General features: G+C 42.8%; 1 protein-coding gene across 2 annotated transcripts in view; it reads right to left on the reverse strand.

Annotated features, from left to right (window-relative positions):
* DSP (desmoplakin) overlaps positions 1–12,394 on the reverse strand; it is a 49,348-nt gene extending 36,954 nt beyond the window's left edge. The window contains exons 1-2 of one of the 2 annotated variants that reach the window (XM_084620370.1): positions 12,070–12,394; positions 567–669 (exon numbers count right to left, since the gene is read on the reverse strand). In XM_084620370.1, coding sequence (XP_084476496.1) covers positions 567–669; positions 12,070–12,263 — 297 coding nt within the window. In that variant the 5' untranslated portion in view covers positions 12,264–12,394. The remainder of the gene's footprint in view (positions 1–566; positions 670–12,069) is intronic. The other variant, XM_084620371.1, reaches the window with a different exon arrangement.
* Between the last annotated feature and the right edge of the window lie 2,356 nt (positions 12,395–14,750).

Consider the following 14,750-nt stretch of genomic DNA (forward strand, 5'->3'; position numbering starts at 1 on the left):
TACATTTAAGAAGAGACAGCTAAGGGGACCTCAGCCTAGTTTTATACCCTTCCTTACCAGTCAAGATATAGCAGTTTTGCACAGGGCTCAAATTCAGGGCAACTGCAGCTCAGAACACTTTGCTGAACAAATACAGCAAAGTTTGGGGGAGCATATAAGTGGCCACGCCATTTAGGGGGATGGTTTGCCCTGACAGTGGTCTCAGTCGAACATTGAAAATTAAAGCTGGTGTGATTAATGTTCCATGGCAATTTTCACAGAAAGCGTGTTCCTTTTTCTTAATCAGAAAATCTTGGAATTAATTTTTTTTTCTAATCAGCTCTAATGAAAAGTCAATCGGAAGTGAAAGGTACATGTTTCAAGAGTGAGATCTGAAAAGGATACATAGTATTTCAGGACAATAGACAAAAGGCAAGCTTTCCTTTGCAGAACAAGTGAAAGGATCAGTGAGAAGAGGGAAAGTGGGATTTCAACTTTGAACCAAAGTTAATTGTGTGAAAGTTCTGAAGTACCATTACCTACAGTGTTAATATTCATTTAGGATAAGCAAAATAAAGGGGACTCACAGGCTGCACTATAAGTTCAGCACGCATCAGGCAATCCGCACAATTCTGCAAAAGATCCTGAATGGTGTTCTGACGTCTTGACATGGTACCGGTACCATTTTGACTGGGAGGGAAAAAGAGGAATAGTAGAATGAAATTTGAAGTACGAATTAGGTTTTAATTTAAATACATTTTTCAAAGGAAGTAAGAAATTCATATTCCCAACAATTAAGGACAGTGATGTGAAACAATAAATTTAGTCAGACTTCCCAGAGATCAATATGCTGCATCTGCCCCTCCTATTTTATCCTGCAGTGAAGTCAGAATGCTGACTCTGCAACATCATAACAATCTCTGTGGGAACAGGCTGTAATTCTAGAAGCACAGGCTTGATGACAACTTAAAGGTAGGACCAAGCAGAAGGGAGGAGCTGGCACCTGGTAAAGGAGAAAGTTCTTATTCTAGCACAGATCTGTGACCATAGCAGGGGAACATACCCATCATACAAGAGTAACAAATTCCTTAAATTCTTCATAGTCTATACCAAATAGTAGCACATAAATCTGTATACATTATGAGCCTGATCCTGAACTTTGGAGTGCAAAAGGAATGCAGGATCGGGCCTTCTACACTCTCCTATGGAACAGCATATATTAGAGCTAGGAAGATGTGTGTCACAACTGCCTGTGTGAAGTATTATTGAATTTAACGTAATCATGAGGCTAGGTGCATCAAGTATCTTTGTATCAGAGGTAATATTTGAAGCTACCACAATGTCTTAAAGGCATTACAGTAAGGGAACTGTATGAGCACTTGTTCTACCAAATAATAATAGTAATAAAAAAAATTCAGGGCTCTAAGCAAAAACCTGCTACTAGATTTATCTGAGGTGTTAAATATGGGTGCCCAAGTTAAGCAGATGGGTCAGAGTGGAATTCCTTTTCGGGTGATTATTTGCATATGATCTACTGTATATTGCCATTCACCTATAGATCACATGACCAGATAGTGCCCATGTACAGGTTTTTTTTTTGTCAGTATTTGCCTATCTTTCGATTCAGCCACCAAAGCGAAGCAGTGGTAGTTGAACATGGGTGAGGTGCTTCAAACTGGGAACCACCCCTTGCAGATGGAATCACAGCTCCCAGACAAACTCAGACTGTTCCTAGGTTTATATTTCCAACATATCCTGCCACTGAAAAAGAAATAAACGACTGCCAGGAGATGGTAAGAAACGTATATGCTTCCTGTACTAACCCAGCTCTCTGTGTACCATGCTCACTGTATATAGAATTTTCCCATTACAAATTGCTAAAGACCCAAATCTTCATCCCAAGTAATTCCACTGACATCTAATGAGCGAGAACATCCTCTGAAGTCAACAGGAATCTTTCCATTGGACTTTGGATTAGGCCCTATAACAACAGGTTTTCAGAACTGGGCCTTAAGATACTAACTCTAAGGATACAGGCCTGGATTCTCCTCTGCTTTGTGCCACCAGCACAAAAAGGCCCTAAATCCTTTGCTGTAGCTGGACACACGAGGATCACTCTAGCGCAGGAAAATCCTTTAGTGGTGAAGAGCTGCTGTAACGGCTCCTATTGCACCTACCTCCCTGCAGCTAGCCAAGGAGGGGTGGTTGGGGCAAAGAGGTACGATTGGGGCTTCTCTGTGCCCCAGCAATAAGCATCTGCTGGAACAGCCAATGGCAGCCAGCACAATTCAGAGCAGTGCCTAAACTGCTTTAGGTTATTCCAGGAGACCAGAACTGGAGTACAAACAACCCAAGACTGGAGAAGCACAAAGGTGACATAAAGCTAACTTTCCACGCTACAGCATGCACTGCTCGGCAGCAGCACAGGATCTGGGCCATATGCACTCCTGGGTATTTCAAACCAGACTGAAGAAAAGCCAAACAGCATGGACTCGATTTTAACCCAAGCTCCTTTTCTACAGCCATAATTCTTTGTGGGCTCAGCTGATGTCTTTGGATCTCCAAGTACCTGTCTCCCCCTAAAATCTACATTACAACAATTGCACCTGCAATTATTTGCACTCAAAAGACAAAACATAAAAAGGGAGGATTCTTGTTAAGTGGCCTACATTTTTCAAGTTTTGGTTTTTTGTTTTTTTTTTAAACTAGCATATAAGAACAGTATTTTTGCCTACTGATTTTTAGGTGCCCTCTCTGAAAGTAAAATGCCTTACATTCACAGGAGTTTTAATGTAAGGACCAGATCTTCAGCTGGGGCTAAGGAGCATAGCTTCTTTGACTTCAGTGGAGCTCTGTGGATTCATACCAACTGAGGTAAGGCACAAAGAATGTATGCAAATTCCAAATGGTCCATTATGTCAGTCTAATTATCTCCAAAGATGATGAAGAAAATCCTTTCCAAATAAACCAACCTACTACAACCATTTAAAAGACTGAAGAACAAGTATAAATCCAGGAAGTCTACACGTATGTGTGCATTAACTGTGGCACGCACTGACTAGAGAAAAAGATCCCTGTATCTGAAAGTACGAGCTTCTGTACTTCAGCATCAGTTTCACTTTAAAAATTTAGAAAGACTAACTCCAGAAATAAAAACTTTGCTTTGGTGAAGTGCAACAAAAATAGCTCTGCATAGAATCGCCAGGCAGGTGTAGCTATTTGGTGCAACAGCCCCAGCTGGTGTAAGACAGGGTAGCTCCAAGAAGTTAATGGAGCTATGCCGATTTACACTAGCCAAGGAGCTGGCCTTTGCAGAGGATTTTTCTGCACAAACATGCACTCACATTCAAAAATGTCCCTCCTGTTTTAAAACTAAAAGAATATGGAAGTGAACTTTCAACTGAGAACTTGTTAGAAATATTAGCTAATATAATGCCTAAACCCACTTTGATTGACACAGAAACTCTACAACAGTGGCAGCAAGCAAATCTAACCGGTTGTTGAAATGTATACCACCTCTTATGATATCAAGGATTAAATATCACTATGATTTTTCATCAACATGTTGCAATCTCTTACATTAGTACACCATAATATTTTTCACTGTCTAGAACTGTAAAGTACTTTATAAGCAATACAGGGTAGCATTTTCAAAAAACCATCAGCCATGACCTAACTCTTTGCTCCTACTTAAGTTAGAGGAGTTTATTCCTGTTGAAGTCAATGGTAAAACTCCTCTTGACTTCAATAGGAACAGTTAGGACAAGGCTGCATTCCTTCGAAAATCCCAATCATGCTGCCTAGCAATCATATAGCCAATCTTGTGATGGAGGCAACAGACAAGTGGATGAACAGCTGGGAAGAGAAGCTTGGGCCAGAGAAATCAGGGCAAAATCCCACTTCTTGTAAAATGTGATATGACATCTTTAATATTCATGCATGGAAGACAGAACCTTGATTTTTAAAGGCTCATCCAAATGACCAATACACTCCGCACACAACTCCATTTATCCGATGCCTCCGATGAAGTGAGCTGTAGCTCACGAAAGCTTATGCTCAAATAAATTTGTTAGTCTCCAAGGTACCACAAGTCCTCCTTTTCTTTTTGCGGATACGGACAAACACGGCTGCTCCTCAAACTCCATTTATGTTCCTCACAAGGATGTAGGATCTAGTTAACCCTGATGTGATTCAAACCAAGCGAGCTGCTACAGAAGCATCATTTTGACACACACATCTCCAGAGACTGTTTGAGATGAAACAGACTTCCAGATATGAAAATAAAGGATTGTTGTTGTTATTTTGTACTGAGATAGCACACAGAGTCCCCAGTTAGGGATCAAGGTCCCGTTCCACGAGACATTGTACACACACACAGTACGAAGATGGTCCTTATCACATATGGAGTCATTCTTTCACTTAGTCTAGATGAACCTGTGATTCACAATGTCAAAATCAAATAACCTGTCTATTTAGATAGAGGGAAAAATCAGAGATGAGGTCTTTTGTCTGGACTTCCAAAACAAGAGTGCACTGACTTTTACTAAATATGCATTTGGGACCGGATTCACCATTCCATTATTCTAGTTTTACATTGTTTAAGTTAATGGAAACCCATGGAATTACACTGGCATAAGAACAGAGTCTGGCAATGGCGAATCAGGCCTTAGGTCTAGAATGATTTATAAATCCATATTTTTAATTACATCTCAAAGCCTTAAAGAAGAATATTTATTCTGATGCGAATTCATGACTTCCAAAAGCATGTTATTAAAATATCCTAAAGCAGCAAAGGAGCATTTTGCGCTTTTATGTAAAAGTATTGTGTATAGCAAAACAATTTGATTTGGGGGCAGAGATGCAGCTTTTAAAACATAGGGCAGGGTTGTGTATTTTGCAAAAAGTCTAGCAAGTACCATTCCAGGAGGAGCACCAGAAGGGAATGAGGCAGAATCCCTCAAAGTTCTCCTTGTGCATTGAAGGCATACACTTTGCTCCATTCATTAGGATCATCACTACTACATTAGTCCTTGGTTCTCCATGAGGAAGCAAGGCCGCAGCTCCTCAGGGATTGCTGTTGTGATCCTTGCTTTGTTCAGGAGCAGGAGATTTCATGAGCAGCTCCCCACACCCACAGAAGGGTGGGTCTCAATCTGGTCCTAACTAATTATCCTTAGATTTTAAACCATGTTTTCAATTGTGCACGTACAGGACCTCCCACACCCAATCCTATATATGCCTGTTAACTAGCAACAATCCTCACAACTCCCAGGGGAGGAAAAAAGAAAACATTACTTTTTAAATGAGAAAGAGACACTTTCCCAAGGCCACGCAAGGAGTCAGCAACAGAGCTGCACTAAGCAAGAACTCGCTTACAGTTCTGAGCCTCTTCTCCAGCATCCAGTGTTGCTCATTGTTAGTGTTATTAGAAACATTTAAATAGTCTAAAGATTTCTTACATTATAGGTTTTGAAAAGAAGTGATTTCTCCTTTGTAAACACTTAAGCCCTGATCCTCAAGTGCAGCTGAGCTATTCTCAGTACAGAACCCAAGGGGTCAGCAGCACAGAAGGGATGCAAAAAGGCCAAACCTGTGTGTAAAAGGCTACACATCAAAGGGCCAACGACACCTAAAGAAGGCATTCAATGGTTGGCCCCCCAGAGAAACAATTTTTCCTGTTTTCACAATTAAAACAAGTTTTTAAAATGATCTTTATGCTCAGGTTCAAAGACCCAAGCAATTGCTATATGCAACAAGCCAACACTTGAGAAAAAAAAAATCATGTTTTTTTTTTCCCCACTCTCTCAAACTTGTCTGAACAAGCAACAGATTCATCAAGGTATTATTTGATATGCTCACTCAGCAGTGGTTAATAAAAACCTGAACTGGATTCTAAATTCTAAGAGCAAGTGATGTATACATCATTGTTTAAACAACTGCTGAACAGCTTTATATTTGCTGCCTGCTAGTCACAGGTGGTCCTGAACTTGGACACAAAAGCACTCCAATCAAATACTAACAAAAGCTGTAACCTGTGTGTTATAAATTTTATATGCTCACAGAAAAATACAAATGAGAGATATTTTGAAGAGGAGCATATAAAAAAGTAGCTACATATCTAGTCACAATATTCAAACAGATGTAACCAAAAATTAAAATACCATAAAACAAGATTTGTTTCCCAAGGCGAATGCATGAAAAATCAGGAATATTATAACTGAGTTTTCAATATATCACTTTTGTTACAAATGCTAATTTTGCATATTGAAGCCTCACCAAACAGACTCATCTTGTGAGGTGCTGAACAACTTCTGAGAGATGGTAAGCATCCTCCACTCAAGAGAAGTTGAGGGAGCACAGCTCAGGAGGCTCAGTACCTTACAGGATTAAGAGCTTTATCTAGCAATAGAAAGACAGACTTGGGTGAAATCCTGGCTCCAGTGAAGTCAATGGAAAAATTCCCACTGACTTCAATGGACCCAGGATTTCACCCAAGTTGCAGACCTTACGTATGTAAAACTCCCACTGACTTCAATGGGAGTTTCTTCACTGTTAAAACATACAGGATTAAGCCTTAGAAACAACAACATCTTCTTAAACACACTATTTATCTGCTAAGTAGAATATGCTTCACTAACATTTACCCACATAACTTTGTCTTTCCCATTCTTAAATCTCAAGGAGCATGGAATTGGGCCCAAAGGCTGTAGCTTAGTGTGCAGAGCCAGGAAATATACTTCTTCTAGCAGAAGCCTCATTTGAAAGAGAGGCCAACACAGCTACAACTACACTAAATACATCACTTGAAAAAGGCTTCTTTCCTAGGAAGACAGCTTGTAAGGAAGTGGTCTCACCCACTCTCCTGTAAAGAGCGAGTTATGAAAAGTGACAACTTGTTTTTCTTCCTTATTTCCCAAACAATTCCCAATTGCCCACCCCATTTCTTGCTGTGGGTTTTCTTTTGCTGACCTACAGACAGTAATTAGCTTTGTTAGTTTGATGTGCACTTGGCAAATTGATAGAAAGCAAAGAACACAATCGTCTGATCTTTTTATTGGTCACAGCAACGGCCCACCTCACTCACAGCTTGAGACTGTGAAGGGGTAGCAATATTATCAGTGAAGGGGAAGCAATCTTATCAGTGTATAGCAAATGCCCTGTAAACCACAGCAATGCTCGATAGGCAGGAACAAAGGAAACTCCAGACTTTTCTTTCCAGTGTACTGTTTGTTATTCTGCCAGACCCTACAAGTTACTTCAGGTCTGGTATGTGGATTTCTCACTCCCTTGCAACTTGCTGGGCGTGTGAGCTACAGTACTTTCAAAATAGCTCATGTATTTAAGTGAATTTGGATTTGTAGCCAAGTATTATCTGCCTGATAATTAGCTATAGAGTGAACTTTTATCTGATCTTCGAAATGACAAGTGAAATTGCAGAATTTGACACTGTCCTTTTTTCCCTTCATAGTATATTGGATTTTATCCCTAGATAGCAAAGGGTTAGATAGTCAATTGCCCGATGAACTGGCAACTGGTGAGAAGTTTTGTCAAACAGTATCTACATTCAGGACTCAAGCTCATCCAGAGTTCCCAGGCCAGCAGAAGCTGGGAATACAGCAGAGACAGCATACTCAGCCCTAAGGGTAGGGAGTGCCTAACACTGCTCTGTGAGTAAGATGTTACTCAATGCAAATAAGAGGGGGAGGGGTGTAGTCCCCAAAGCAGCAGGATGAGGCCCCAAATGTAACCCTACTGATTTTAAGATTAAGCTACAGTAGCTTTTGCATTTTAAAAAAATCCCAGTTTTGGAGGTTTAACATCTCCACTGAAATCTGGCATACAAACTGCCAGCCTGAATGCCATTTATAAGATTGATTGAATAGATTATGGCCCCGATCCTGCAGACCTGCTACAGGCAGAACTCTCAATTTCAATGGGAGCTCTGCAAACAGCACAGCTGCAGGATCAGGTGCTAATTATTTTCTAGTTATACAGTAATAAAAATGTCCTTATATCTTTTGGACACATCCCAGCTAAACACCTAACTGATTTTAGAAACATCAACCTTTGCAAAGAATTATTCCTCAGACTGGGGTAAAGATGTTCAATGTTTTGAAGAGAAAAGTTTCAAACATTTTGGACAAATGCATTTCATCTCTCTGTTTATAACATTAATTTCTCATTCACACAAAGGTGCTGGAACTACGGGTGCTGCCGCACCCCCTGGTTAGAAGTGGTTTCCATTATATCCAGGGTTTACAGTTTGGTTCAATGGCTCTCAGCACCCCCACTATACAAACTGTTCCAGCACCCCTGCATTCACATGAAGTTTTGACACGAAATCTTATGAAAATGGGACCAAATCTAAGGGACTAGGGTTCCATGGGGAGATCTCCCAATGGAGTCAAGAGGATTTTTAGTCTGAACTCCTGGCAAGATTTGGCCTTGTCAGTAAAAAGATGAAAACAAAGGATAGGCTGTCAAGAAGAAATGAAAGGATGTTGATGCTAGACCTTTAACAACAGCACTCTCAATCAAGTCCAGATTGAAATGTTATACCACTATTAAAAAAATAAAGAAAAGCTTAATTAAAATGAGTGTTAAACAAAAATAAATTAAAGGAACCTCATATCTGTCAATTATTCTGGCTCAAATCAGGAGAAATTTAGGAATAATTCCAATGAAGCCAAAGTAGTTACACTGGGGTAAAACCCATAAAGGACAGACTAGAGTAGAGGAGGAGTGTATTCTTCCATTAATTTACATTTATAGCTTATATTAAATGTTATTAATTGGATTTGTGGGTGAGCTCTTGATGGCAGAATAAAGCCTTAAGAATGTAACACAGCCTGTGTATCTCGGAGTTAAAGTACAGGAGATCTCCATCAAAGGATTCCACAACTGAGTGATGCTACACACCACTGGTAAAACATCGTATTATTACAGTTATACAGCAATTTAGAGTTCAAACATGAGTAGGTTTTATAATTTATATTATTACAATATGTGTAATAGTAATATATTGGTTTGTAATAACAATTAATTATCTTTAATTATGACGTGAGGGCACCTTATCAGAAATAAACTAAACTAAGAACCAGAAGATTGGGCATCTAATTCACAATAAACAAACATGTAATGTTTGCTGTTGTGTGGCCCACTAATAAAGGATTGTATGTACTTAAGCAGAGTTGCAAGTTGCAAAATGTATTTTATGGAGGTACTTGATTCAATACAGTTTGTTTATACTCGTCTAGTTCCTTTCACGCATTCCTGGGAAGAAATGAGACAATGTGCCATCAAAAAAATCACAGGGTCAAATTCTACTGTAAGTCAGGGTTGCACCATTGTATAGCCAAAGAACTCAGCTGAAGTCAATAACTTTAATAGAGGTACTCCAGATTTACCAAAGTATAATTGAGAGCAGGATTTGATTTAGATGGTTTATCTTTCATGCAGGCAATATCAATGTATGACTGAAGTAAAATATATATGCTACTTTTCAGCCATGTGAATCACGAACCAAAGGGATTAACCGAAAAGCTCTTTTCTATATACACCTTGACCAGACTACTAATATTTGGTAGGGCCAAGTTCTAGCCCATAGTTTCTCAAAGTCTTCAGTAAATCAGAATTTGACAACTAGGACCAAGTCTCACAAACTGAACTATGTAGAGAAATCCTTCTTGGGAGTACAGGGGTCTAATCTGATGAAATCCATTACAGGGTCATGGCCTTAGATTGTAATGGCTGGCAGAGATTAGAAACAAATGCAGAATTAATAAAAAACGATTTCACAATTTATGGTCTGGTCTACATATAAAAAGTTTTACTGGCATGACGTTGTCAGTAAGAGCTGTAATTTTTCACTTTCATGGTTATGACAGTAAAAGCCCTAATATGCACACAGCATTATATCAGTATAATGTGCTTTGTACCAGCATAGTTTATTTCACTTCAGCAAACCAGAACAGACTGTACAAGTATATGGCACTTTTATACTGGTATAATTGCATCTACACTAGGGGGATTTTCCTGCTTTCACTATCCAATATTGTAGTGGCTCTAACTAGTACCTAAGTCCCGCAGAGAGAGCCCCTCTATGAAGTAGAAAAGTGATCCAAGTAATAATTAAAATTATTCTTTGCTTGCTCTCAAAGGACTCACAAAAATTAGCTTACTTAGAAAACAGTAGCAAACTCCAATACAATAAGCTGTAAATAGTACTAATCTCTGAGTTGACTTCAAACCTGGTTCACAGCAGTTACAATAAACCAGAAATGTTTATGAAAATATTCTGTTATTGGACTGCCTCCACCAACCCTAAGGCCAACTAATTATTTTTAAAGGATTTTCTTCAAAGAATTTGAGGGGTGGGGGAAAGGAGATAAAAGGTTCTGAATTACACAACATGCAGTTTTCAAAAAAGTGTCCTGTATTACAAGCTGCACACACTCACAAAAAGTGGACCCGGATTTTGAAAAGTAAAGGTGAACTCCAAACTAGTTCTCTTTTTGTCCACCTAGACAATCCACTCCTATTTGCTTTTCCTAACTATTTAAAAGCACCTGACAGAATGCTAAGAGCAACAGTGATTGATGTCTCCCGTTGATAAGCAACACCGACGCCATTACAGGAGTCTTTATACGGCCGAAAGTGGAAACTTCTACACAAGCTGTCAACCCTGCCACGTCCCTGCTCTGGATACGAACTCAGAGTTAGAACCCCACAACTTCAAGCCGGGCTTTGTTACAGAAACAGAATACATAGCATTTGGTAACCTTCGATATTTTTTTTAAAGCAATGCATCCAAACAGCAACAAAGACAATAAGGCAGCTTGATCCCTTCCAGGGTACTGAACAGCAACAACCCCCAACAAAATCACTTCCCTATTATAGGTTTCAGAGTAGCAGCTGTGTCAGTCTGTATCCGCAAAAAAGAAAAGGAGGACTCGTGGCACCTTAGAGACTAACTCACCAAAGCTTATGCTCAAATAAATTTGTTAGTTTCTAAGGTGCCACGAGTCCTCCTTTTCTTTTTCCCTATTATAGTGTTTGCACAGTCTTTCAATGGTTCTTTTTATTTTCATTCCATTTTGAGATGGCTAGAGGCTGCTGAACCTTCTCTTTGTGTTATGGTTAATTTTGCTTCGCCCACAGGCAATAAAATACCATGGGCGTAGATGAGTTGCAAAGAGCTTTATGACAGGTTTCAGAGTAACAGCCGTGTTAACAGTCTGTATTCGCAAAAAGAAAGGGAGGACTTGTGGCACCTTAGAGACTAACCAATTTATTTAAGCATAAGCTTTCGTGAGCTACAGCTCACTTCATCGGATGCATACTGTGAGCTGTAGCTCATGAAAGCTTATGCTCAAATAAATTGGTTAGTCTCTAAGGTGCCACAAGTCCTCCTTTTTTTAAAAGAGCTTTATCTAACAGTTTCTGAAGAGGCCCAGATCTCCACTCCAAGGGAGAGTAAAAAGAAAGCCTGCAGAGCCAGAGAGGATAACAACCAAAAATGTTCTTGTATTTCACAGGAAGGGAAATCAAAGAGCACTGGCAAGGTAACGGTTTCATCTTGTAACAGATAAACGTCCAGGACACAGACCTTGTTCGGCACATGGAATAAGTAACTTATAAATAACTCCCTCTTCGTGCAGGGAGCATTCTCCTTTCTTCCTTCCCAAATGGAATAAGTAACTTATAAATAATTCCCTCTTCGTGCAGGGAGTATTCTCCTTTCTTCCTGCCCAAATGTACCAAACAAACAAACAAGGAACTACTGAGGCGAAATGAATCGCCTGCAGAAAACCAGCATGCAAAAGTAGCAGTAAGTTACAAACTTCAAGGCTCACTCGCGTTAGAAAGGCGTTTGGGTGGAATAACTCGTCCCCTACACAGGGTGCATCAAGAGTACCTGAAGGGGAACAGGAGGAGGTATGTCTGCAGGTTCTCCACTCATTTGCAGCGCCTGATCTCTTCTGGGACTGAGTCGCGACCCCCCCCCCCCCTCTGCCTAGCAAGGTTTCCTTTTTCTTTTCGCCCGCGATCCCGTTGGGGGACACACGGCCGGCCCTCGGCTGCACCTACCCGTATCCCTCCGAGCTGAAGTCCTGTACGTAGCTTTTCTGGATGGTGTACATTTTGTGGGTAGCATGGCTGCTGCCGCCGCCGCCGCCGACCACATGGGAGTTCATCTCGTAGTGCATATCCGGGCCGGATTCGGCTCCGACCATCCGGGACATGGTGTTGAGCCGCGGGTGGGACTCGCCGTTCATGCTCATCTCGGCGGCGGGCAGGGGCTCAGCGAACGCACCGGGGCGGACAAAGCGATCAGGGCAGAGTCATTCAGGGCCAGGCCGGCTCCCAGGGATCGGGGCTGCGAGCACCAGGACGAAAAGGGACGGGGGGGGGGCGGGACCGACAGGTGGGGAGGAGAAGGGGGGAAATGCCAGCGCCCCTAGCTGGAGCGTCTGCCCAGGAAGGGTAGGCGGGGGACTGGTGTGAGCTCAGAGGAGGGGGACAGACTTACAGAATGGGGGGGGGGGCGGTTGCAAAGGCACAGGTGTGCAAAGGGGGGGGGCGGATCGGCTGTCCTCAGCGGGAGGGGAAGAAGAGGGGCCTGCCAAGCAGAGTAGCGAGGGGAGCAGGAGAAATGGCACCGGCCGGGTATAAAACTAAGCAGAGCGTGGTAGGGGCGCAGGCGTCTGTCTCCGCGGTGCCCAGGTAGGAGCAGCAGTGGCAGGAAAGCCGGGCTGCTGCAGGTGGTAGAGGAGGAGGAGGAGGTGGTGAGGTCTAGTCCCTCCCAGCTGGCGCAGGACAGGCGCAGCCACACCTTTTGGGTGCTTTTTTAAACAATAACAAGCCTGGGCGTGGAGCCACCGCCGCTCCCACCCCTCCCTCCCTCCCCCGTCCGGTCCGGTCCGGTCCGGTCCTGTCCTGTCCTCGCCTCCTGTGTCTGGCTCAGGTTCACACGGCATCTGACTCCCACCCCCAGCCCAGCCGCTTGCTCTCAGGGCGCGGGGCCCCTGGCCAACACACACACACACGAGCTCGGCTGGGCTCTTCCTTTACAGAGGCCCCCAGCTCCACCCAACCACCGGGAGGCAGGGAGACGATCAGAGGCAGCGCATGGGAGTGTCTCCACGCAGGGGAAGCGGAGCGCCCTGTTCCCAGCTGCGCAGCGGTGCGTCCGAATGACCGGCTCATTGCAGATCCCCCTCCCAGCGAGTTGCCGCCTTGTGCAACTGTGTGGCTGTTTTTAATAACAGCTGGGAGCCACGGCTGGTTATTTGCATTTCTATGGATGGTTTCTCTCTGTTGTCCGCTCCACACTGCTCGTCCCCAGGGTCAGCAGCGGGGTTCTCGGGTGTGGATGACCTACGCGCTCACCCCCACCCACCATGCGCAGCGTGCAGGGAGCCTCCCCTCGCGTGCACTCACGGGTTAGGCACGACTATCGCTGCAAACTTTCTTGCTCGGAGGGACTGAGGCCTGGTAGCTTCCCCTCGGGCAATGCGAGGAAGTAAGGCTGAGGTGTGGTCACACCCCCTTCTAAGCCAGCAGGGGCAGAACTAGGCAGCCATAGAGGGAAGGCCAGACTGCACAAGTACTGCTCCTACCGGAGGGTAATTTTCCTAGAGCTTCTACTAAGGTAGTAGAGAGCTGCGCTGCACCCAAAGCTGGCACCAGTGCCTAATAGGTACAGTCTGTTATAAATGGCAGAACCAATACAGACACAAAGAGACAAAAGAATCTGCATTAATAGAGCCATAGCAGGGATTGATTTGGACCACCATGCATGCCCCCAGAAGGGTATGCATTGTGTATTAGTAAATCACCATCTCATCACCACTGTCAATAAAGTCGTGATTCTGGGAACATTTTTCTGTTTATGTGGAAAAGATTCCTACCGTCCAAATCAAATGCATTGCTGAAGTAGCGCTGCATTTCCTGTGTCAGCAAAGGAAACGTCTGAGTTGAGTAATTTGCGGACTTTGTGTGTCTCTCTCTTGTATGGGGAGCTGGAGCATGTGTGTGAGAGAGAATCTCTTGTATGGCGCACAGCGGGAAGAGGGTGTCTGTGACTCTTGTATTGGGGAGCAGGGGTATCTTTATCAGGAACCAGGGGTCTAACTGGGCTGACTCACCCATTGCTAGTTTTCATTGGTGGCTGCCCTCTTGTGCTCCAGAATCTATGCGGTGTTGTTTTAATTAACAGCTGGATTCTAGAGTTGGGCTGGTCTGTTCTCAGTAAAATGTGGAGTCAGCAAAGATATCTATAAGATGCATTATGGCTTCTTTATCCTCAGGCCCCTAGGCTAGTCTTGAGGATCAATTTAGAACAACCTCAGGGTCATTATAAAATTGTGCTGACTTCAGTTTCCAAGGAGCCATTCTAGCTCCTAGGAATAGCCTGCATGGGAAGGGCATGTTGGGGGCATGCCTGGAGAAAAGAGGAATGGACATGGCCTGATTTTTAGAAGTGTTGCGTACGCATTGATCTCACTGAAGTCGAAGGAGTTACTCTGGGAAGACACCAGTGTAAATTAGATCAGAATGTAGCCCTAAGTACACAGGACAGTTTAGAGGAGGAGAACTGTTCTAAACAAATACAGGTTCCTTCTCTCAGTAGGCAATCTAAAGGCTATATATAATGTAAACAATTTAAAATGCTAACCAACTGCAACTCTGTGTTTGTATGGTATCTACTTTGTCAGAGAACAGATGGGTTTTCAGTGATGGGTTATTTGAAGGAAGAGGGTGACTGA

The sequence above is a fragment of the Lepidochelys olivacea genome (genome assembly GCF_965140295.1).
Source record: "Lepidochelys olivacea isolate rLepOli2 genome assembly, chromosome: 2".
Taxonomy (NCBI): domain Eukaryota; kingdom Metazoa; phylum Chordata; order Testudines; family Cheloniidae; genus Lepidochelys; species Lepidochelys olivacea.